Source organism: Pelophylax lessonae, assembly GCF_965119305.1.
Source record: "Pelophylax lessonae genome assembly, chromosome: 6".
NCBI lineage: Eukaryota > Metazoa > Chordata > Amphibia > Anura > Ranidae > Pelophylax > Pelophylax lessonae.
This window is the reverse complement of record NC_138773.1, coordinates 295,284,973-295,311,027: the sequence shown is the minus strand read 5'-3', so window position 1 is coordinate 295,311,027 and position 26,055 is coordinate 295,284,973. Positions and strand designations below refer to the sequence as shown.

Genomic DNA, 26,055 nt, shown 5'->3' with positions numbered 1-26,055 from the left:
TTATGACATGGTAATGCACTGCGCTTAGTGCAGAACAGAAGTATAAACAGACCCTTAGGGCCGGTTCACACCACATGCAGTCCAGTGTGGTTGTTTTTTCTGCATCAAAAACGCATGGATAGTAGGTTATGTGGGTTCCAATGGCATAGTTCTCACCAGTGCTATGCAGTTCCAAAAAAAGTAGAACATGCTGCATTTTTTCTGCACAGAACTGTACTGGAACGCGGTAAAACAAACCTAAATGCACTGGAAGGCAAAAGTCATTTTTAACCCACTTGCCAACTGTATAACTTGCACGTACGGTGGCTCTGTTGCACCGGATCACGTACCTAGTATGTGATCCGACACTTCTGGGTAGGCGACGCGCTTGCACGCTGCCGCTGGCCCGGTCGCACTTATACAAAATGGTGAGCTGATCTGCGGGTACCGTGGACTCGATGTCCGCTGGCACCCGTCGATCGTTAGGCAGATCACCATTCTGCCTCTTTGCCTATGCAAAAAAGGCAGATCTCCATTCTGTTAGTAGGAAAGGCATGAATCCTGTGTTTATGCAAAGCAGGGACAAGGATCCATGCCTTCCTCTAGTAAAAGCACCTCCCACAGTGCACCAAAACACTGGCTAGGCACACATTTAACCCTTTGATTGTCCCTGATGTTAACCCCTTCCCAGCCAGTGTCATTAGTACAGTGACCGTGCATATTTTTAACACTGATCACTGTATTAGTGTCACTGGCTCCCAAAAAGTGTCAAAGTGTCAGCGTCTAACTGTCCGCCGCAATATCGCAGTCCCTCTTTAAGTCGCTGGATGCCACCATTACTAGTTAAAAAAAAAGTAAATAAAAATATCACATGGTTTGCAGACACTATAACTTTTGCGCAAACCAATTAATATACGCTTTTTGGGATTTATTTTACCAACAATATGTAGCAGAATACATATTGACCTAAATTGATGAAGAAATTCGATTTTTTTTTTCATGTAATTGGATATGTTTTATAGAGAATTTAAAAAAAAAACGTTTTTTTGTTTTTTTTCAAAACTGTCGAGTTTTTTTGTTTTAAAAGGGTTTAAAAGGGCAAAAAATAAACTACAGAGGTGATCAAATACCACCAAAAAAAAGGACAAAAATTTTTATTTGAGCACAGTGTTGCTTGACCGTGCAGTTGTCAGTTAAAGTAACACAGTGCCGTATCGCAAAAAATGGCCTGATCATCTTCCGGAGGTCAAGTGGTTAAGTTAAAGAAAAGAGGAAAAAATGCACCGGAACGCATAAAAAATGCATCAGAATGCAAAAAAAAACACGTCAAAAACAATGCATCAGAATGCATCAAAAACACCTCAAAAACCTGCATGAAGAAACGCATCCGGACTGCATTTGGTGTGCACTGGTCCTTAAAGCTGTAATGCATATAGGTGCCCTGGAGAGGATTTTTTTATCTCCTCTTCGAGAAGCTGGACTTTTACTTTTAGCATCATAAATCACATGCACTCAGCATCTGACATTAGATAAGTTGGTCATACATACCCCAGGGATGGTTGGCTACACTCAGCAGTTTTCTCCACAGCAAACCTCATGTCAATGTCCCCGCTGGCTACAATTTAACACAGATGTTTTCTTTGTGTCCCAGAATAACCCCCACTACGTGAAGCCACGAGTGACCGAAAACCAGTTTGGAATCAAGCACTATGCGGGGGAGGTAGGATGAAACTTTTTCCATAACAAAAAAATCCTGTGCATCATGCTTACTCCATATACCGCTCGCAAATTGTTATATGTGTGTATTCACATATGTGTGCTTCAGAACTTTTTTTTTTTTTTTCTTATTGCTGTGAAATGTCAAAACCTCGACCCAGATTTTTTATTTATTTATTTTTTTAATTAATTTGAATGCACCAAAAGTTTCCCATTTAAAACGCATCTAAACTCAAGAGCAAAAATGTGATCTATAGAAGCTTACCAGTCTTTAGTGGCCATATTTGCATTTTTACTTTTTGCTTTATTTTAATTAGGGATAGACCGATATGTGTTTTTCAGGGTCAATACCGATATTTTGGTCACAACGTATCGGCCGTTTTGGGCCAATATTTTGTACATTTAAAGTTTTGCAGAATAAAGACAATTTTTGACACAAATCTGGTACTGAACATGTTCATTTTTGTTTCATGCTTAATGGCTGGCACCCTGTGGTGGGTGGCTGGCTGGCTGGCTGGCACCCTGTGGTGGGTGGCTGGCTGGCTGTCACCCTGTGGTGGGTGGCTGGCTGTCTGGCACCCTGTGGTGGGTGGCTGGCTGTCTGGCACCCTGTGGTGGGTGGGTGGCTGGCTGTCTGGCACCCTGTGGTGGGTGGCTGGCTGTCTGGCACCATGTGGTGGGTGACTGGCACCCTGTGGTGGGTGGGTGGCTGGCTGGCTGTCTGGCACCCTGTGGTGGGTGGCTGGCTGTCTGGCACCCTGTGGTGGGTGGCTGGCTGTCTGGCACCCTGTGGTGGGTGACTGGCACCCTGTGGTGGGTGGCTGGCTGGCTGGCTGTCTGGCACCCTGTGGTGGGTGGCTGATTGTCTGGCACCCTGTGGTGGGTGACTGGCTCCCTGTGGTGGGTGGCTGGCTGGCACAGGGGCTGTGGGTGGTTGGCTTGCACAGGGGCTGTGGGTGGGTGGCTGGCTGGCTCGCTGGTACAGTGCCTGTGGCTGGCTGGTACAGGGCCTGTGGATGTGGGTGGCTGGCTGGCCCCGGGCTGCTGTGGGTGGGTGTATGGCTATGATTTACTCCCGTGAGACTAGTCCCGACTCCAGACGAGGCTGTCCAAGGCAAGGGAGGCGGCCTAAGAAGGCAGAATGACGTCGCAAAAATATCGGCAATATCGGCCAGTCTGGGGCCGATACCGATATATCTGGGAAAGTGAATATTGGCCACCGATATATCGGCCTTGCCCATAATCGGTCTAGCTCTAATTTTAATCCAGCGATCCTGGCTGTAACACACTTCCTGCACTAGGGTGACAACTCTCATTCACTGTACTGTACCTATGGACAAACAGTATTGTTACCCTGGGACAGGAATACAGAACTCCCTTTCCGTCTCTTCTGAATAACATGGTGAGAGCAGCACAGAAAGTTACCACCTAAACAAGATATCTGTCAGGATCAATAGGTATCTTTTTTTTTTTTTTTTGTACTTCTAGTGCAAATATAACCAAATTACTTTCAATGCATTTTGAGAAGAACTAAAGCACAACCATTGTGTAGCAACGAAAAGCAGGAAGCAGGGCTTGTGGTATGCAGTGAGCTAATATGGCTACCTGTCTAAAACCTATTGATACCATTCCATGTATCGTAAAGAAAAAGTAAGGTGCTTCACATAAATATATCTATGTGACAAAACTTTACAATTCTATAATAAATATAAATCCAAAACCCAAGTCCAATTTTCTGTTATAGTGACACCATACACAAATATTCATGCTCTTATAGTTCACTTTCTCTTTCGTCCATCGACAGACACAGCACTCCATAAATCATAACTACTGAGTTATATTGCCTCCTCCAGGAGTAGGACTAAGCAGAACAAAAAACACCTGGCTACGCCCATGGGCCATCCTCAGCTTGGTATATAACCCCCCTCTCTGCTCTAGGTAATTTGTTTTATCTGTCTAGAGGAGTATGGACCCAGGCTCCCGGCTGGGATCTCTGGTCCTAGCAATTTTTTTCCTTCCTTACATCTTTTTTGTTTTTTCTCTCGGGAGATCTACAATCAACTGCCGGGCTGGATAATCTAGATCCATTGGTCCCCCCAGCCCACGCAAGCACGTGCAAACCGCTGGCCCACGAGTTAAACGTCTCACAGGGTCACATATGACCGGGCTTGGGCCAGAGTTGCAGGGGTCCCTTGCTCGACAGTTTCCCTACTTCGGTGGTGAGGATTCTGTCTGGAGCGTTACCTGCACCATGGAAGGGTAAGTACAGTGCCCCCTCTCCCCTTTTGGTGGGTTTTTGGGGTGGACGTGGGTAACCTCCAGGGACAGTCAGACCTTCCTGCAGGTTTCCTCCTCCCTTTCCCACCTGTCTAGACCTGGAGTCTGGTGGGGGTCCCAGGGCAGAGAATGCAGCAGAGACCCCTGGGGTCTTCCCCTGCTATTCCCACTCTGTTAGGGTCCTAGTGTGTGTCCTGCCCTGTTAGTCTGAAGGGGTGCCAGTGTAGGGGACCTCTAGGTGCAGTGTGGGTATAGTGCAGGGGGTTCCCAGTGCAGAGACTGGTGCAGCGAGAGTCTCCCTTAACGTGTGTCCTACCTTTGAGGGTGGTCCCCTTGCAGAGGGTACAGCATTGCAGAGGGTCCAGGGAAGAGCTGATGGTGGCCATTTTCCCTTAGTCTGGCTACTCTCCGGTTGACAGCCATGTTTGTGTAGCCAGACGATGTCGCGGGGGCCATTTTCCCTTACCCCGGGAGACGCCCAAAGCCTCTTGGGGAGGTCGAAGCACCTCCTCTTCTTCCTCAGTTTCCCTGTTCCTGTGCCCGGGACATATGAACAGGAATCACGTCCATGATGATACTGGGTTCGAAATCTCGGCGCTCCTCTGGTCGATAGGGTGAGTCCTTGGGTTGTCCCTGTTATCTCTCTGCAGATGGGTACCCTGAGCCTTGAGGGGAGCCAGAAGATTGTTTTTATACTGCAAGGTATTCCTGTCCTTATGGAGCCTCAGGATCACATCTCCCCCACTGATCCCCTAATGGAGGTGGCAGGTCCCTCGGGACCCCAGCTTCCCATGGTTGCAATGACAGGGGTCCTGCAGTCCTTAGTGTCCCAGGTGGAAGTGGCGTGCGGTAAAATGCCTAGGAGGAAGCGTTAGCCCCCCCCCCCGCCTTCCACTGCTCAGTCTGTCTCATCTGATCCTGGGCCTAATGCCGTCGTGGACGCGGCCCGTTCATGGCGAGATCACGGGTTCCTCTGGCAGACACCACTGGCATCCAAGGGCCACGGTCAAACCAATATCATCCTCGGCTTCTTCCGCACTTCCTGTGAGGAATCAAGAGCAAGGATCTCCCAATCCTGGTGGCAATAAACGTCCCTTGGGGGCTTACTCTCAGAGAAGACCAGTTGTCCCAAGGGCTAATCTTCCACCCTGCTGGTTTTAATGGCTTAGCTATTGAAAGCCAGGTTCTGAGGTGTAGAGGTTTGTCTGGATCAGTGATCCCTACTATGGTGAAGATGAGGAAGTCGTTTTCCAGCAAGATATGCCATCGTACGTGGAAAGCGTACATTTCTTGGTGTGAGTCGATTGACGATCACCCTCGATCCTTTTCTATGGCTTGGATCTTAACCTTTCTTCAACGGGGCGTTGTTCAGAAGGTGGCCTTGAGTACCATCAAAGGCCAGGTGTCTGCCTTGGCAATCTTCTTTCAGTGACCCCTAGCCGCGCACTCTTTAGTTCGTAGCTTCATTCAGGGGGTTCAACGTGTGGCTCCACCTGTACGGTCTCTTTTGTCACCATTAGATTTAAATTTAGTGTTTTCGGTTCTCTAGAAACCTCCATTTGAGAATATTAGGGAGCATCTTGGTGGCCATTACCTCGGCCCGCAGGGTATCGAAATTGGTGGCATTATCCTGTCGCAGTCCCTATTTGGTGGTCCATAGGAATAAAGTGGTTCTTTTGTCCCTGTCTTTTATTCCTGCCCAAAGTTGTCTCTGACTTCCATTTGAATGAGGACATTGTGTTGCCTTCCTTGTGTCCCAAACCAGCTCATCCTAAGGAATTTGCTTTGCATACCTTGGATGTGGTTCGTGTGATTCAGGTGTATCTGGCAGCTACTGAGTCCTTTCTGAGGTCAGACTCCCTTTTGTGGTTACGGACAGACCAAAAAAAGGGCTGGCCGCTTCTTCGGCTACCATCTCCAGAGGGGTCAGACAGACGGTGTCTTAGGCCTATTCCATTAAAGGTCAGGTTCCACCTTTCCCTGTCACGGCGCATTCTACTCGGGCGCTGAGTGCTTCTTGGGCCTTCCATCATCAGGCATCAATATTACAAGTTTGCAAGGCGGCCACTTGGTCGGTGGTGCATACCTTCACAAAATTCTATGAGGTAGATACATGGCATCTGCGGATGCTTCTTTTGGCCGCAAAGTTTTGCAGACTGTTGTTTAAGAGGGGCTGTTCCCTCTTGAGGGGTATTTTTCTTTAAACTTTTAATGTTTCAGATGTAGCTCCTGTGACCTGGTTAAGGTTACTGTGTCCTTGTTAAGGGCTCTTATATTTAGCCTTGGGTTATTTTCCCCACCCCTCGTTTTCCTTTTGGCACTGCTTTTGGACGTCCCAGTAGTTATGATTTATGGAGCGCTGTGTTCGTCGATGAACGGAAGAGAAAATGGGATTTCGTAGTTACCGTAAAATCCATTTCTCTGAGTTCATCGACGGACACAGCACCCACCCCTCTATGGAGCTCTGATACTTCTAATACTGCTTGCTACTAAACTGAATACCTAGAGCAGAGATGGGGGTATATACCAAGCTGAGGATGGCCTATGGGCGTAGTCAGGTTTTTTCTGTTTTGCCTAGTCCTACTCCTTGGGGAGGCAATATAACCCAATAGTTATGATTTATGGAGCGCTTTCTCCGTCAAAGAACTCAGAGAAATGGATTTTACGGTAAGTACAAAAATCCAATTTTTTCCTCCACTAGAAAAGAGCTTCACCATGTCCTCCATAAATGCTTTTCGGAAATAAGAGGTGCACCGAGAATACATTTTGGTACCGAAACCTAAAATTCAGGATGCACTTGGCCGATATGGAAAATGACTGTTGTAAAAAAAAAAAAAAAAATGTTTATATAGAATTATATTCAACTTTTTAATTAATATCATGCATTTGAATTAATTTATTGTCAGCCATTATCGGCACCTTTTAGAGCAAGAAAAGCTTTATAAAAATTCATCCCTTTAAATTCTACGAATGTCTTCACACTAGTCCATTGCGCTTCCGTTGTGGTGTTAAAAATCTTGCTTTCTGCATTTTTGGTCAGTTAAAAAAAAAACCACACCAAACATCTCCCCATTGAAAAGCATTGAAAATGCAGCAAGAACGCATCAATAACCCACCCGTGTTTATGTTTTTGATGGTTTGAGTCCTATGACCCATGAAAAACCCACCATAAGTACAGTAAAATTGCAGCAAAATCGCGTGCGTTTTCAGAGCCATTATCGGCAACTTTTTCTCTATTGGCAAAATGCCGAAAACACAATTTTTGCCCGATCTGTTTCGCCCACCACAATTTTGTTACATCTCTGCCAGAAACCTATGACCCCTTTGTACAAGAAGGTCATTTAGTGCTTTTCCAGCCTCTGGTATGCTCTATAGTTCTCCAGTCCTGAAAATGCCCCAGCGTTACTGGTCCTTCACAGCGGAGAGCTTCCTGAGGATGCTGTGATAGTGAAATGCGTTGAGGCGAGACTGGCGTCCATCATTTCCTGTCACGCAGAGATTGGAGCGGCGTAGTGGCTTTACCTAAAGGCTGTATACATTGTTACCGATATTTTGGGCACCTTTAAATGTGAGTGTTATGATTACTTTTATTTATTCATGCCCCTTTTAAATTAATACTGCATTGTGAGATTCTGTATTTTCTGGTGCTGATTTGTTACTGTCTGAGGGAGATGGGACAGTTGTGAAGGACCTGAGAGCTAGATAGCATACCAGAGGCTGGAATAGCGCTAAATTACCTTCTTGTACAATGGGGTCATATGTTTCCGGTGAGTGTTCATTTTTGGAACACGTGGTAAAGCACTTTTATAGTGGAGGAAGAATTAATTATATGAGTACAGATATTTTTGTATGGTGTTGGGATACACTATACATCAGAAAATTGGACTTGGTTTTCGGATTTATATTTCTAATATGTAATGTATTCATATATTTTACGTCACATGGATATATTTATGTGAAGCACCTTAGGCCTCTTTCACACAGGCGCTCCGTTTTTGTCGTCCGTTCAGTCACTTTTTTTTTTTTTTACAGACACGGGTGACACTTGTGTCATCCGGTCCGTGTGTCCGCATATCATCCCATCTGTTTGCGGATGATATAAGGACATAATGGATGTCTATGTGATTGCGGATGTCACCGCTGACATTCGATTTTGCGTCCTTTCCGTTTTTTAATTGGAAGAGGGTTCTGTTCTGTTCCAAAAAATGGAACAGAACTGAAAGGGCGCAAATCGGATGTCAGCGGATGGTCATCCGCTGACATCCCCAATCCCATTGACATACATTATGTCCGTATATCACCCGCAAACGGATGGGGTGATATACGGACATACGGAACGCCCGTGTGAAAGAGGCCTTACTTTTACTTTATGATGCATTGAACGTTATCCATATGTTGTAGCCAGGCAGCTATATTTTCTCATTACATACTCCAGCCCTGCTTCCTGCTTTTGCATTTCAGTACACAAAGGTTGTGCTTTAGTACTTCTCATTATGCATTGAAAGTATTTTGTTACATCAGCACGATGCATGGAATCAATTATACCAGCAACAAGAACACTGCACACTGAGGTGCAAAAAAAAAAAAAAATAAAAAAAATCTTCCTTTACTAAAATAGCAGGAAAAGTAGTATTCTGAAGAATTTCACATTAGGTGTCAAAGTGCAATGCCTGGCGCACAATGCATCCGACTACTGCTTGTTCCTGGCTATTTTAATAAAGGAAGAATATTTTGCATCTCTGTGTGTGGTGTTCCTCTTCCTTGTATAACTGATTCCTTGTGTCATGATCATATATTTTACATGCATTATAACAAAATATACATTCCCTTTTTAAATACATTTTATTAAAGGAATGTATATTATGCACACCTCCAAACTTTCTGAGCTATGAGAGAGGGTCACCTTTAAGCACAAAATATGTAGGCAAAGGACACCCCGCCCTGCCGTGCCCCCCAGTTAAATAAATTGAATTTTTCTTTGATTGGATAAGTGGTTTTTATTCACTCTTTTTTTCCTTTATACTTTTCACAATGCAACAAGTTACAGGTTTAGTGCAGTGAAACACTTTGGGAGCTAAATAGTACATTTTTGTATAAAGTACTGTACACAACATACAGTATAAAATAAAAGGAAATTGAAGGTAAGATTAAGGGATGGAGGGATTTGGTTTAAAAGGAAAAAAAAAAGACAGTTCATCCAAATGAAGGACAGTTAAGGGTGATTGTGTGTACATCATCTGATCTGTTACCTCTGGGCAACATTTCCACCAGTTTAAAGCCCTGCTTGGTGAATTTAAGTTTAGGTTCTGTCTTCCTCCAGCTCCCTACATCCTGGTGTCGAGCTCCCTGTATCCTGGTGTTGGGTCCCCTCTATCCTGGTATCTGGCATGTTACAAAAACAATTGGGGTCTGATATTTAACAAAAGCAGAGGGACTTGGAGGTTGACAGGACCCAGATTTGACAAAAAACGCAATGCAAGGTCTACTTAAAACAATTTGCATGCAGTACATAGTTGCATTCAAATCTAATATGGATGGTATAGAAATTCTATGAACAGATGGTTTTTGTGTTTTGGTCATCTTTAAAAGTTGAACTCAAGGCACGAAAATGTTGAATATATATATATATATATATATATATATATATATATATATATATATATATATATATGTATACATGTATATATAATTTATTGTGTGTATGTATGTGTGTGTGTGTGTGTGTGTATGTATATATATATATATATATATATATATGTATGTATACATGTATATATAATTTATTGTGTGTATGTATGTGTGTGTGTGTGTGTGTGTATATATATATATATATATATATATATATATATATATATATATATATATATATATATATATATATATACACACACACACACACATACATACACACAATAAATTATATATACATGTATACATACATATATATATATATATATATATATATATACATACACACACACACACACACATACATACACACAATAAATTATATATACATGTATACATATATATATATATATATATAATGTGTGTGTGTATGTATAGCTATATATAATATATATAGATCTATATTGTAAACGAGCAGGGCCCTCTGATTCCTACTGTATTAAAGTGTATTGTATTTGTACTGTCTACCCTTAAGTTGTAAAGCGCTGCGTAAACTGTCTGCGCTATATAAATCCTATATATATATATATATATATATATATATATATAGCCAAACAGTATATAGCTCTACCCTGTGTGCACCAAATGCTGTACCCACATATCTTGTAATGGTAGCAATGACATCACGACATCATCACTTTGCTATATAGTATAGCATGTGAAGATTGCAGAGATGTGGGAGGGGCCCAATAGCTCCACCCAATACAGGCTTCCTACAGAAAACTACAGGAGGGGGGCGGAGACCAGTTTCCCTGCACAAGGAGAGACAGCAGCAGTGCGTGGTCTTTATTACAGGTTCCTGCACAAAGGTAAAGTTTCACACTGGATTACTGCACAGATCCTGTACAAAAAAAAACAAAACACACAGAACACCAAGATTTAAGTAAGAATACACACGTCTCTTATATTACAATATTTACTTATCCCAGAGTTCAGCTTTGTGCCATACTTTGACTGGGGCAGGGACTGTTTTAAGGGCCAACATTTTTGTGTGAAGGGCCGTGAAATAAGACTATGAAGATGATCTTCTAATAATCAGATCTGTCCTGCATCTCTAGGTCACGTATGATGTGAAGGGCTTCCTGGAGAAGAACAGGGACACTTTCCGGGACGATATCTTGAACATGCTAAGAGACAGCAGGTTGGTGCATGGGGAAATGTACAGTATTTATAGATGAACATTTGTATTCCAGACAGTCACATTGTGTTTTTTTTTTTATCTTTTTTAAGACTGGATTTTATTTATGATCTGTTTGAGAAGGTCTCCAGCAGATCTGGAGAGGGGACCCTTAAGATGGGGACAATGAAGAAGAAGCCCACAGTCAGTTCTCAGTTCAGGGTAAGAATTGTATACATTCTCTGGCATTCTTCAATGATGGGGGGTTGGCAGATGCCAAAGGGATCTACATATCTGAGGTTCTAAATTCACTTTAGCATTAAAATGGTTCTAAAGTCTCAATGTGACATGTTTTTGTTATTTTTTTTTAAAAAAAAAGCAAGCCTTTATAATTGCTTTAAATGTTAAAGTGATTATGTTGGATGCCCAAGTCCCCCTCTGCTTTTTTCCCACCGACTCGTATGTCACTACAGGACACATGGACCGGTGGGAGAATCACAAAGTGCGGCAGGAGAATCCGGTATCCAACATGCCCAGAATTGTATAGGATTTATACATTTAATGTGGATAGGGCAACCCTCCCACCGCTATTGTGTTCTGACAGCGATTAAGTTTTCACCATCATCCGAATGCAATGATCAGTGCCATGGGCTATAGCCATCAGTACTGATTGGTCAGGAAAAACCTGACGCTCTGGGTGCCCAAACATGGATCAAAATTTGTCCAGTCCTTGCTGAACCAGCCAAATTTCGATCCATGTAAGGCCAGCTTTAGTTTTGAGTGAAGGTTCTATGAATGGGCACAAAAACAGGCACCTATAAAGTGTCTTCATTTACAGAAGTATTGATTTTATTATCCCAATACGGCCCTTTTTAACCAATGACACCACCAAGCTTTTAATTCACGCCCTGGTTATCTCTCGCCTCAACTATTGCAACTCCCTCCTCATTGGATTACCCTTACATAGATTATCCCCCCTTCAATCCATAATGAATGCTGCTGCAAGACTTATCCACAATACCAACCTTCAATGTCCTCCACCCCTCTCTGCCAATCCCTTCACTGGCTTCCACTCACCCAACAAATAAAATTAAAAGTGCTAACAATAGTTTACAAAGCCATCCACAACTCTGCCCCCAGCTAGATCACTAACCTGATCTCAAAATATCAACCAAGCCGCTCTCTTCGGTCCTCCCAAGACCTCCTGCTCTCTAGCTCCCTTGTCACCTCTTCCCATGCTCGCCTCCAGGATTTCTCCAGAGCTTCTCCCATTCTTTGGAACTCTCTACCCCAATCTGTCCGACTGTCCCCTAATCTATCCATCTTTAGACGATCCCTGAAAACCCTTCTCTTTAACCACTTTACCACCGGAGGATTTTCCTGCTAAAAGACCAGGGGTTTTTTTGCGATTTTTTACTGCGTGACTTTAACGGACAATTGCGCGGTCGTGCGACGCTGTACCTAAACGAATTTCATGTCCTTTTTTTCCCACAAACAGAGCTTTCTTTTGGTGGTATTTGATCACCTGTGCGATTTTTTGATCACGCGCTATAAACAAAAAAAGAGCATAATTTTTGCAAAAACAGCAATATTTTTCACTTTTTTTTATATGAAATTCCCCCCCAAAAAAATGTAAAAATCAAAATTTTTTAAAATTTTCGGCCAAATTGTTTTATGCTACCTATGTTTGGTAAAAAAAATTGCAAAAAGCGTATTTTGATTGGTTTGCGCAAAAGTTATCGCGTTTACTAACAAAGGGAAAGATTTCTGTCATTTTTGGTGTTTTTTTTTTTTTAACGAGTAATGGCGGCGATCTGCGATTTTTTTTGCGGTACTGCGACATTGCGGCGGACAGATCGGACCCTTGACTGACATTTTTGACACTTTTGGGGGTACCAGTGACATTACTGCAGTAATCAGCGCTATATATATGCACTGTTACTGCAAAAATGACACTGGCAGGGAAGGGGTTAACAGTATTGGACAGGGAGGGGTTAAGTGTGTCCTAGGGGCGTGATTCTTACTGTGCAGGGACAGGTCTACTAGTGTAAAAACAAAGATCAACAGTTCTACATAGTAGAACTGTCTGATCTTCATTTTTACACAGGGAGAACTGACAGGCGGCTTGTTTACATAAGCCGCTCTGTCTTTCTCCCGCTGTACCGGCGATCGTAGTGTGACCGGCGGACATCGGGTCCGCCAGTCACACTCCCGCACTCCTCCGTGAACGAGCCGAGGCGGGCGCGCGCCTCAGCGGGCGCGCGCCCGCCCGCTATTGGCTTTAGAAGGAGTGACAGGCGAGCGACGTAGACCTACGTCACTCTGCCTGGCCGGGGCCGACTGCAGTAAATATACTGTGCGCAGTCGGCAACCGGTTAAAGAAGCCTACCCGGCTACTAACTAATAACACTGTTTCACTTGCTCCATCAGCTCATCCCCCACAGCTATTGCCTTTTGTATCAATTGACCCTCCCTTTTTAGATTGTAAGCTCTAACGAGCAGGGCCCTCTGATTCCTTTTGTTCCAAATTGTATTGTAACTGTAATGTCTGCCTTCATTTTGTTAAGCGCTGCGCAAACTGTTGGCGCTATGTAAATCCTGTATAATAATAATAATAATAATCCCAATGACAGTCAATTTAATGTATTCAGTTTAAAGCGAAACTAAACTCTCCCAACTAAACTCTCCCAACTAAACTCTCCCAAACAGCATTAACTATTTTACTTTATATGCTGATAGCCTTGATAAATAGATAGGAAGGTATATTATATTTACTTATTTTAAACATGTTTTCCTGAACTAAGGGCATATAGATTCCACAAAGTAAATCCTACATTACTGAAGATGGCAGTGGCTAAAATTTGCTAGGGGGTGTTTTTCAAAGTGATTTCTTTACCAAACAGTGCACACAGACATGGATGGATGACAAAGTTTTCTTTAAATATTATAATAAATAGTGATTTAGGTTTGTGGTGCTCAGATATAGTGGAGTTCTGCTTTAATCAAAGAGTGTCTTAATGATATAATTCCTTAAGGGAAATGATAGGTATATGGTGGCACTGGGCCTATACGCATGAGAATTGGTTTTAATATAATACCAAAAAAAAAGGTGGGTGGGATGTACTCCTTGGAGAAGGTAAACCTTTGATACCGGAAGGTGTGTAAAGCTCTGGTTAAAGGTCCTAGGCTGCTGCCATTCTGTTCACTAGGTGGGAATCACTTATCAGAGAATCAAATCCTGGATATGTGCCAAGGAGCGGCTAGTACAAAATGATCATCCTGCTTGGAGGTTCATCTAAAGTGCTTTGTTGAACAAAAATGTCAGATCCAGCCAATGCTTTTCCAGGGAATGGACTTCCCCTTCTCCAGGGCTTAAGTAATTCTATGTAGCACCATAAGGAAGAACGGGGCTTTATAACGCAGAGATTATGCCGTCTGCTCTTAACTGCAGTCAGGTCACACTGTCACTCTAGCCTAATCTAGGCCCTTATTCAGCCCTAATAAAATGTATATTCTTCTGGATTCCATTACATCAGAAGACCGTTCCCCTTAAAAGCTTTGTCTGGCTGTATCTGACAATTCTTTTCAACAAAGAATATAAATGAACTTCCATGTGAGATTACCATTTTTACTATTCGGCCTTAACTAAGTATTCACAAGCTACGGTTTTCGGAGTCCATCAAAGTCCTGTTCCAAGTTGAGCCCTGTTGAATGGAGAGTGGCGTTAGCCCCGAAATACATTGGAATATTTTATGTCACTTTTCTTTACCAACAATTTCAATTATCTAGGACTATTTTATCCAGTTTCGGTCTGCCGCTGTTTTCTGTATTTCTGTCATTTGGACTGCTGTTGGTTGCCCATCAAGGAAAGTCTTGCTAGGTGGGAGCCGTCTCACCAGACCTATTGGGCTTGTTTGAAGTTTTCCTTCATCTGGCTACTCATGCAAATCTTAAAATTCCCAGCACATCTTTGAGCAGGGGCTGACTGGCAACTTTCGGCCTGGGGGGGCAAGTACAATCCAGAGGTCCATGGTGCAGCAACTCAGCCCCCCTCCCACTCTCCCTCTTACCGGCCTCTTTCTGACCCCCATTCCAAGCTGAAGCTCCACTCCAGGTACTCTCTAACCACCGGCCAAATCCAGGTAGAGCTGGGACAGCTTGGTTGGGGCTGGTCGGGGGAGAGTCTCCAGTGTAACTGGCTTTTGCTTAGACACAGTTTACACCATCCATTCTGGGGGGGGGGGGGGGGGGTCACTGCACTCGGTCCTTGTCTTCATCCTGCACTCAGTAGGTCAGTAGTGGGGACTTTTAACTTCTCTTCCCCAGGAATCCTTTAGGCATGTCTGTGGCAGAAGCAGTGCAGCCTTTTTACAGGGCATCATAGCGGCCAGGGGGGCAATTGCCTTCCTGCCCCCTGGTCCAGCCCCCCCCCACTATCTTTGAGTATATTGACTTGGAGTTCTGGTGGCCCAGAGTCAATGTGACCTCTGCTTAGGCTCTAGATTATAAGAGGGAGCCAAGTGCAACAGTTCTGTATGAATAGTTTTACTGTACAAAATTATAATTTGATAATAACTTGTTGCCTATTGAGTCATGTAAGTTGTTTGACCCCCCTTCAAAAAGTTTTCCCAGTTGTTGTCCTACTCTTGTGCTTTGAAGGTGTTATATCTGATCCATTTCTGTTTCTGCATCTGTTTTACTTTAGTTGTAATGGAGGTTATATAGACAAGTAAGGTCCTAATCTTTTCTGTGTATTTAGGAATCCCTCCATTCCCTCATGGCGATGCTCAGCACTTCAAACCCATTCTTCATTCGCTGCATTAAACCCAACACAGAGAAGGTAAGGACAGTTCTGAAAATCTGCTCGCTCTCTGTACATCTAAATATCCTACCTTAAAATATGGGATGGGGGTGTGCCTTGGTGGGTAATCAGCTTAAAACCTAAAGAGGACCTCAATTACAAATTTGCAAAGATGTCTACAGCCATACTCTGTGAAGTTTTTTATTTTATTTTTTTGCTTCTTTTTAACCACTTGACCTTCACAAGATTTACCAAGATGTAAAGAAATGTATAAAACGTACCAGTTTACAATACACGTTAGGAGGGGAACCCTTGGGGGAATCAAAAATGGAGAAGGATCTGGGAGTCTTGGTTGATGATAGATTAGGAAATAGCATGCAATGTCAAGCGGCAGCTGCCAAAGCCAGCAGAATATTAGCATGCATAAAGAAAGGGATGTATTCCAGAGATAAGACTATAATCCTTCCACTTTATAAAACTCTGGTCCGACCGCATCTGGAGTATTCTGTCCAGTTCTGGTCGCCAGTCCTCAGGAGGGCTGTGTTGGAGCTGGAGAGAGTCCAGAGAAGGGCAACTAAACTGATTAGGGGATTGGAGGACCTTAATTATGAAGAGCATCTGCAATCGCTTGATTTATTCTCCCTGGAGAAGAGACGCCTGAGGGGGGACATGATGGCAATTTATAAATATCTCAATGGGGATCTCAGCTTAGAAAAAAAGCTGTTCAGTCGAAAGGATTGCATGAGGACAAGAGGGCATACCATGCGATTAGAGGAGAAGTGTTTTAACCTCAGGCAATGTGGGGGGGTTCTTTACTGTTAGGGCTACAAGATTGTGGAATTCTCTACCACAAGAGGTGGTTTCTGCGGGAAGTATGGTGGCTTTCAAAAGACTCTTAAGCCCCGTACACACACGCAGATCGTCGTCATACAAACGTCGGCGGACGAAAGATCTGCCGATTGTATGCGTGTTAGTATGGTGCCTCCGACAGATGTCTGCACACAATCCGCGGACAAGATTCTTTCTTGCAAACATGAAAATTTTTGTCTGCAGACACCAGAACGGACGATTGTTCGCCTGTCAGTACAGAAATCAGCCGACAGACCGCAGATTTGCAAGACTGGGCATGCTCAGAAAAGAAAAAACACAGGGAAAGTTAACAATTACATGACATCACTTCTGCAGTCAGCTGAAGTCTGCGGACAAAATTCTTGTGCTGTCCTTGTGCTGTCTTTGCACTTTTCAACAGACACCGACATCCCGGGGAGAAAAGACGAACATTTGTATGACGACGATCTGCGTGTGTGTATGGGGCTTTGGACGTACATCTCAAGGATCAGGACATTCAGGGCTATGTGAGATGATTACAGCCACACACACTTACACAGGTTGAACTGGATGGACTGTTGTCTTTATTCAACCTCAACTACTATGTAACTATGTAACAATAAATGCTACAGTTGTCCAACCTTTTATCCAAACTCTAAATTATTGCCTTATAAAGAAAAGCCAGCAATAAAAAGTAAAATAGCAGTGTGGGTGTTAACAATACTTTTGTAGGCCTTTTTCATGGTTACCGTAATCGAGGCGTAGCAAGGATGGGTCCTTTTTGCCTTCATATTTTGTGCTAAAAGATGGGAAGTTGGGAGGTGTGCGGTGACTATTTCTATACCATAGAGCCTCTGGCTTGTTTTGTTTGTAGTTTTACTTTCCTGTGGTTTAGTGTTGAGTCGTCTTGTCTCCTTTCAGCTGCCAAGTAAATTCAGCCCAGAAGTTGTCCTGAACCAGCTGAGGTACTCTGGAATGTTAGAGACTGTGAAGATCCGGAGAGCTGGGTACCCTGTCCGCAGACAATACCAGGACTTCATTGCCAGGTGATGTCACTATTGAACACTGCTGATTGGCTTTTGTGGGCATCTCCTTTCACAGGAGGCTCCGTCTAAGCTGCAGCAGCTTTACAGGAGACACTGAGGGCAGGGGAGTCATAGGCTCCTGCTGCTGTCAGTCAAACTGCTGTGAGGAGGGAGTGGGGGCGTGGCTTATTGCCGCAGTGTGCATTTATGGATGCACACAGCCCGCCTCCTTAGCACCCACTTTCTAGAGCAGGGAGAAGGTGACAGCGCTCCCAGGGACTGCCAGAATAGGAGGTATGGAACCTTTATGTGCAGTGTTACACAAATCAGGTGAGCCGTCCCCGCCGGGAGAAGACAGCGCTATAGCCACTGGCGATATTCGCAAGAGAATCCGGCAGGCTGGTTATACCAAATCTGATCGATTATTCAGTCTGCCCAATAACGGTTCGAGTCTGGGCTGGTTCCTGGTGTAATGACCGAGATTGGAACCGTGTATAGCCAGCCTAAATAAATCTGGGGATGAAGTGCCACACCACCAGTTGACAGTTCAGATACAAACTTATTCCAATTTATGATCAAATAAAGGACTTAAAATAACCTACACTTTTTGGGTGTTTCAGCCAATTCCACAAACAATGCGTTTGATTTACTAAAACTAGAGAGTGTGCAGCTGTTCACGGTAACCAGTGTCTAACTTCAGTTTGCTCAACATGGGCATCCGCCCCCCCCCCCCCCCCTGAAATCTCAACTTTTCCTTTAAAGTAGTTGTTAAGCCGCTTTATACCATCATGTTTGGTCTGTTTAACAATCCTGCGTGCCCCTGTGTCTGTGTATGTGTTTTAAAAAAAAATGCTGTTCTTTACCGGTTTTTAGATAGCCGATCATGTGACCTGCCGGCTCTCTCCTCTCTCCGTCTGACAGCTGCCTGCAGTGGGCGGGGCCGAGGATTCATGTCAGTCGGGAGGAGGAGAGAGGCAGGTCACAAGAACGGCGTTCTGAAAACATGACATTGTCGAAAATGGGCAGAGCATGGGTGACCTTAAAATGATGCCCCCCCCCAAAAAAGTTCTGCGGATGCCCATGTTGCTCAATTAAGCTTTGACAAAAAAGCCTGGAAGCTGATTGGTTTCTATGCAGAGCTGCACCAGCTTTTGCACTCTCCAGTTTTAGTAAGTAGACCCCATTGCATTCATTGTCCAGTCCGCATAAATTGTTTTTCCTATTATTAGGCCCTGATTGAAGGGGTAAGTTCTTGTCCTTTTGAAAGGTCTTCCATTAAACTTTCATTGCAATAACATTTGTATCTGGACTATAAACTTGTGGAGCTTCAATTCCAGATCCATGTCCCTTTTTTTCTCTACCTGTGAAATAATAGAGAAACTTCCTCTTTCTTCCAGTGCTAGTGACACAGGAGAAAGTGATTAGACCAGCCTTTCTCAACCTTTTTAAAATGGAGGAACCCTTGAAATAACTTTCAGGTCTCAGGGAACCCCTTGCTAATAATTACTACATCGACAGCTCACTGTACAGAAGTGTGTTGATTAGTAGAAAGAATGCTCCTAACATTATCACTGATCATTATTTTCCATGGGAACATATCTGAAAGACCAAAATTGCTTCTTTTTCAAGGAACCTCTAGCAACCTCTGGAAGAACCTAGGGTTCCACAGAACCCTGGTTGAGAAGGGCAGGTTGGATTATAAGGTTCTAAATCTTTTCTGCTATATCAAAAATCTAAAAATTAAAATGCATTCCTACTTTGGTAATCATAAAAAAGGACATACTGGATATATAGTATATTAGATTTTAGATTTTCCTACTTTTGTTTTTTGTTTAGCTTTCCATAGCAAGCAGAGTTAGCCAGTGGAAGAACCTTTAGAGGTCCTTATACACCTGGATAAGAATCTGTGGCTATACCACATTATGAAAATTTTAGATTGAATGGGGTTGAGTACTAAGGGTAACTTCTGTTTTTATCCGAGCACTGCGCTTATTTACGGATTATCTTTTTACAGGTATAAAATGCTGCTGAGTAATATCAAAGGTACAGACGACGTGAAGGGAAGGTGTGCTGCCTTCCTTCAGACTTTTGATGCCTCCAAGAAAGCGTGGCAACTTGGCAAGACCAAGGTATGGGACCAGATTTAAGAAACCGTTTTTCTACTTTTTCTGCATGTGGGGTGTCATCGTTCTACTTGATATTGGTAATGGTAATGGTTTCTCCACACCAAATTGGTTAAAATGTGACTTTATGGGGCACATTCATGCTGGAATAGAAAATAATGCCTTTCCTAAACTGTTGCCACAAGATGGAAGCTCCCAATTGCTCAAATGTCTTTATATGCTGTAGCATTACCAGTACCCTTCACTGGGAGCACCTGAACTGGATCATTTGGAGGGATGCCCACGTACTTTTTTGCCATATGTGTAAATGTAATGGTCAGATGCCCACAAACCTTTCGCATTCTAGTAAGTTTTCTCTCTGACTAGGAGCGAAAATGCTGGCCTGAAGTTCTTACTTCATTGGTGACATGCATGTTCCAGGGCAGTGACAGCTAAGAATGCACTTTAAATGTGTGTATCCACAATGCCTGTTTGCGCATTTTTCTGGTGTTATCGTGCAATTCATTGTGAACTGCAACAACATACATTTTATGGTAGAGGCCAATGCACCACAGCCCACCGCAATGTGCATACCATTTGTTTGGTTTGGTTTGTCAGCTAAAATAAAAAGTTTGAGCCTATTATTCTGTCCAGTTCTGGTCGCCAGTCCTCAGGAGGAGAGAGCTGGAGAGAGTCCAGAGAAGGGCAACTAAACTGATTAGGGGATTGGAGGACCTTAATTATGAAGAGCGTCTGAAATCGCTTGATTTATTCTCCTTGGAGAAGAGACGCCTGAGGGGGGACATGATAGCAATTTATAAATATCTCAATGGGGATCTCAGCTTAGAAAAAAGCTATTCAGTCGAAGGGATTGCATGAGGACTCGAGGGCATACAATGCGATTAGAGGAGAAGCGTTTTAACCTCAGGCAACGTGGGGGGTTCTTTACTGTTAGGGCTACAAGATTGTGGAATTGTCTACCACAAGAGGTGGTTTCTGCGGGTAGTATGGTGGCTTTCAAAAGACTCTTAGACGTACATCTCAAGGATCAGAACATTCAGGGCTATGTGAGATGATTACAGCCACACACACCTACACAGGTTGAACTGGATGGACTATTGTCTTTATTCAACCTCACCTACTATGTAACTGCACTTGCAAAGTGCATAGTCTATTTGCCTTTAGTATCAACCCCTATGTATGTGATGCACTTAATGGCCAACTATTGTGGCCACCCTCTTTGTTAACTTCAATAAAATAAACTATTAAGGAAAATATACAGAGAGTAATTGGCCCATACTTGCCATCATCTTACTTTCCGATCTACTTCTTATGACAGGATACCACAGGCCCCAATAAGTTCACCTAGCTAGCTAACAATAAGGAAGATAGTATAAAAATAGTGCAGCGCTAAAATGTGTAAATAAATGTGCACAAAATAAAACGTGAACAAACAAGCAAAAAATTCAAAAAGTCAAAGTCCAATTTGTCCATAAAGTGTAGATTGTGACTTGAAAAAGGAGTTGAATCCCACATGTGAAATAACTGCAACAAATGATAAATCCCACATCAAAGGAATAAGGATGTGCTCACCAGATGGTATGGACCCAAAATACTGTACAGAAAAAGGGGCATACACGCTGTGTGCGTAGATGTCCTTGGTACCGAATGGAAGGAACCCAGGCAGCATCTCTGGATCACAAATATTGATGGATATCCTCCGAACCGGTCCATACGGGAATGCCTAGGAGTCCCCACTCATGGGATAGTATGGAGGGATAAACCAAAAAGACATCATAGCATAATACCGTATGGGCAATTTATTGGAAGATAAAGAAATACTTACAATTTGTCAGATGGTAAGAAGCATTCAGAGAAAATAGGCACTTATGATACTCCTAACGCGTTTCCTTAAAAATAACATCCTCAAAGGAATTAGAATCCCATCCAGCATTCTATAAATAGTCAGTGACCAGATACTGGGATGAAAACTTTGCTGTCATGGGGTGTAGAAATAAAATTATGGCAAGAATCGGACAACAATTTTTTGTATTCCTGGCACTTCTCATAATAGAGTATCATGGGACGTAACTAACAATTCAAAACCAAAGTAAGGGAAGAAAGGTGACCATAACCACACGATTGATGCCATGGTATACTGTCATGAGAACCCCTAGAAAGTTGACGGGAGAGCGAGGAACAGCATATGAGCCATGGAAAAAATTGGCAGTTTATTCCATTAAGTAACCGGACCCAATAAGTAGGACTTACCATACAACATGTGTGCCATCCACCCTAAAGAGGCTGAACCAGGGTGGAATGTGGTAGGGGTAGTCCAGTAAGGTGAATGTAAAGCAACGACAAAATAAAGAACACTGGGTAGGGAAGCTTTCTTTTTTTTTTTTTTTAGCTAGACGGGTAGTCCTTTTGAGTCAAGGGGCATAGCTACTCCATGGTATACCAGGAAAATGTATTTATCATGTTGATGATAGGGGAAAGGAGTAACCAGGTAAGACAAAATATAACTAAACTCTGGACTCTGTAGAATAATTGAGAATATGATGGAGCTACATAATTGTGGGAAACCATTTATAATTAGAAAATTATTCATTTTATGAATCAGTCTTTGCAGAAAGTTGAATTTGTGGATTATTCATTATGACCAATGATGGGAGGAATTTTAGAGTACAATACAGAGCCAGTGAAACTGTGTTATCAGGGTAAGCTGCCCCATTCCTATGGAAATATAATGATCAGTATTTCTTGGTGGATTCTTTTCTAATGAAATGTCTTATTAAATATTCTGAGCGTTATGAAATGGCTATTGTTCTTCTCAGAGACTATCGTTTTGTTTTAAGTCTAAAACCGGCGTGACTGATATGTTTGGCGTGATACTTCTCCCTGTGGCGTGGAGTGGTGGGCGAGGAAGTAAAGGGGGGGATTGTTTGGGTCACAGGCAGGGTGACATCACATTGGAGATGTGTGACAGAAGGAGCGGAGAGGAGTCACATAGAGCCTGCCCTCGTTGGGTGGCACAAGTCGGGAGCTGGTGGATGGCTGCCAGCGCAGGCGAGGCACACAAGGCTATTGTGGAGGCCATGAAGAAGCCTGTTGCCTCAGGCTTGCCACAAAGAACAAGGCCTCTTTGTTCTGCGTATGGTTGCAGGCAGCTCCCAGTGTCTTTGCTGTGCTCGTTTTTGTGCCTTGATTGAAGAGCAGTCTTTATTAACAGAGGAGGAGTGTTATTGCAGTTAATTTGGATCTTAACCCTGATTGTGCAGTGTTTATCCTTGATCGAGATAAATAAGTTGATGTAGAAGCACTGGAGCAAGAAAGCTTTAAGAAATGGAGTGTTTGACAATATTATCCAATCACGTTATTTTATCTTCTCCAGTGACTGAAAATGTACAGTTGAATGGTGGATGCAAGTCACAGCTCTTTGCACCAATTTATCATTATATAGTTATTTTTTTTAGTAATTTGGACCCACACATCAGCTCTAGGTCTATGTAGCTGAAAAAATATCCAGCCAGTTCTGTACTTTCAGATTGTCACTTTTTTTGATTTTTATAATATGTGAACGCACCGGTTTATGTATTGTATATGCCCTTTATGATGGTGCACACTCTCATTAATGATCTTCTCTACCTCTAGTGTTCTGCCGGCACAACCCTCTCTCTCTTTTTCTGATGTCGGTCTTGACCAGATCTCTCTCTCTTCTTGCTTTCTATCATGGCCAGGTCTTCCTTGTTGCTCCCTATCAGTCACCTCACTCTTCCTGCTCTCTTATTGCCAGTGCATGCTTTCTGATCTCTATCATGGTTTGCTTTCTCATCCTGATCTCTATCATGGCCAGCTCACTCGTCCTGCTCTGTAACCGCTAGCTCTCTTCTTGCTCACTGTCACACCTAGCTCTCTATGCCTTCACTCTTTTCCTGCTGTCATGGCCATCTCTCTCTCATGGCCAGCTCATGGTTCTTGCTTACTATAACTGCTGCTCTCTCTATTCCTGTTCTTTGTCACGAGTAGCTCTCTTCTTCCTGCTCTCGCTCTCTTCAGGCTGTCTGTTATGACCAGCTCTCTTTCTAATCTGCTGCAAACCAGCACTCTCTCATGATCAGCTCGCTCTTTCTTTTTTTTTTTTTCTACTACAGCGATCCCTTTTCCTTTTTGTTGTCTGTCCTGACTAGGTCTCTCTCTTCTCTCTGTCATGACCAGCTCACTCTTCTTGCTTGCTGTCGAGGCCAGCCCTCTCTCTTGTTGCTCTCTGCTCTCACCAACTCTTTTTCTTCTTCCCATCTGTCATAGCCAGCTCTCTGTCACTTTATCATTACCAGCTCTCTCTCTCTTCCTCCCCTCAGTCATGGCCAGCTCTCTCTCACCTTCTGCTCTTCGTCATAACCATCTTTCTTCCTCTCTATTATGACCAGCTCTCTCTCTTCCCCCTCTTCTTCATTCCCTGCCCATTCTCTTTCTCCTCCAAGTCATGACCAGCTCTCTCTCACCTTCTCATAGCCATCTCTTTTTTCTCTCTATTGTGACCAGCTTTCTCTCTTCCTCTTCTTCATCCTGCCCTGCTCTTTCTTTATTCCTCCTCATCGTCATGACCAGCTCTCTCTATTCCTCCTGTTTGTCATGGCCAGCTCTCTTCCTCCTTTCTATCATTACCAGCTTTCTTTCTGCTCTGTCATGACCAGTCATCTCTCTCTCTCTCTATCAGGACCAACTTCCTCCTCTTGATCATAACCAGCTCTCTCGCCTCCTTGTCATGATCAGCCCCCCTCGCCATGACCATCTTTCTGTGTCTCTCTTCCTCCTCCCTATCCTGAACATCTCTGTCTCTTGCTGCACTCTGTCTTGGCTAGCTCCTTTTTCTTGCAAGCTGACCAACCCTATCTCAGTAATGGCTTGCTCTCTGTCATGACTGGTTCTCCTTTTGCTCTCTTTTCTGGCCAGCTCTCTCTTCCTTCTCTTTGTCATGGCCACCCTTCTCTCTGTCATCCTGTTCATCATTCCTTCTGTTATGGTCGGCTCTCTCCTCCTGCCCTCTGTTATGGTCGGCTCTCTCCTCCTGCCCTCTGTTATGGTCGGCTCTCTCCTCCTGCCCTCTGTTATGGTCGGCTCTCTCCTCCTGCCCTCTGTTATGGTCGGCTCTCTCCTCCTGCCCTCTGTTATGGTCGGCTCTCTGCTCCTGCCCTCTGTTATGGTCGGCTCTCTGCTCCTGCCCTCTGTTATGGTCGGCTCTCTGCTCCTGCCCTCTGTTATGGTCGGCTCTCTGCTCCTGCCCTCTGTTATGGTCGGCTCTCTGCTCCTGCCCTCTGTTATGGTCGGCTCTCTGCTCCTGCCCTCTGTTATGGTCGGCTCTCTGCTCCTGCCCTCTGTTATGGTGGGCTCTCTGCTCCTGCCCTCTGTTATGGTGGGCTCTCTGCTCCTGCCCTCTGTTATGGTCGGCTCTCTGCTCCTGCCCTCTGTTATGGTCGGCTCTCTGCTCCTGCCCTCTGTTATGGTCGGCTCTCTGCTCCTGCCTTCTGTTATGGTCGGCTCTCTGCTCCTGCCCTCTGTTATGGTCGGCTCTCTGCTCCTGCCCTCTGTTATGGTCGGCTCTCTGCTCCTGCCCTCTGTTATGGTGGGCTCTCTGCTCCTGCCCTCTGTTGTGGTCGGCTCTCTCCTCCTGCCCTCTGTTGTGGTCGGCTCTCTGCTCCTGCCCTCTGTTATGGTCGGCTCTCTGCTCCTGCCCTCTGTTATGGTCGGCTCTCTCCTCCTGCCCTCTGTTATGGTCGGCTCTCTGCTCCTGCCCTCTGTTATGGTCGGCTCTCTGCTCCTGCCCTCTGTTATGGTCGGCTCTCTGCTCCTGCCCTCTGTTATGGTCGGCTCTCTGCTCCTGCCCTCTGTTATGGTCGGCTCTCTGCTCCTGCCCTCTGTTATGGTCGGCTCTCTTCTCCTGCCCTCTTTTATGGTCAGCTCTCTGCTCCTGCCCTCTGTTATGGTCGGCTCTCTCCTCTTTTACAAACTGACTTTTCTGCTGAAAGCCTTTCTGGTAACACTCAGCAGCCAATCACAGTCCACCTTTCACCAAGCTAACTATACTAGGCAAATGAAAGCAAATTCTGATTGTTTGCCTTGGGTTACAGTATATTCCACCTCTGCACTGATATTATATAGGCCCCATGGACTTGCCATACTCCAGTTATGTCCTTGGATTGCTCAGCAGCAGCCCCTTGCCAGGGATGTGAGCAGTAAAGTTGTATAGTTCATGAGGGATGTGGCACGGGCAGAGTCTAACCACTAGTATTTTGGTTTTAGGGATGTGAGCAGTGTACATGTCTGCTCCTTCTTCCAGCCAGCTCAGTGACTCTGCTCCATGTGCTCTCTCTCCCGTCGATTGTTTGTGAACGGAAGGAACAGCTTCTGGAAGGAAGCCGGCAATGCAAAGGGGGGGGGGGGGGATTCTTTGTCATGATTTTTTAACTAAATAAAACAGCTGCAAGCAGTTGTACAGTATAGAGCAAGAACAGCTTCTTG

At 44.0% G+C, this 26,055-nt stretch overlaps 1 protein-coding gene across 1 annotated transcript in view; it reads left to right on the top strand.

Annotated features, from left to right (window-relative positions):
- Positions 1 to 26,055, top strand: part of LOC309558028 (unconventional myosin-X-like) — a 299,530-nt gene that overhangs the window by 184,280 nt on the left and 89,195 nt on the right. The window contains exons 16-21 of the mRNA XM_082260951.1: positions 1,631 to 1,699; positions 10,719 to 10,801; positions 10,891 to 10,999; positions 15,537 to 15,617; positions 17,328 to 17,452; positions 19,446 to 19,560. Coding sequence (XP_082117077.1) covers positions 1,631 to 1,699; positions 10,719 to 10,801; positions 10,891 to 10,999; positions 15,537 to 15,617; positions 17,328 to 17,452; positions 19,446 to 19,560 — 582 coding nt within the window. The remainder of the gene's footprint in view (positions 1 to 1,630; positions 1,700 to 10,718; positions 10,802 to 10,890; positions 11,000 to 15,536; positions 15,618 to 17,327; positions 17,453 to 19,445; positions 19,561 to 26,055) is intronic.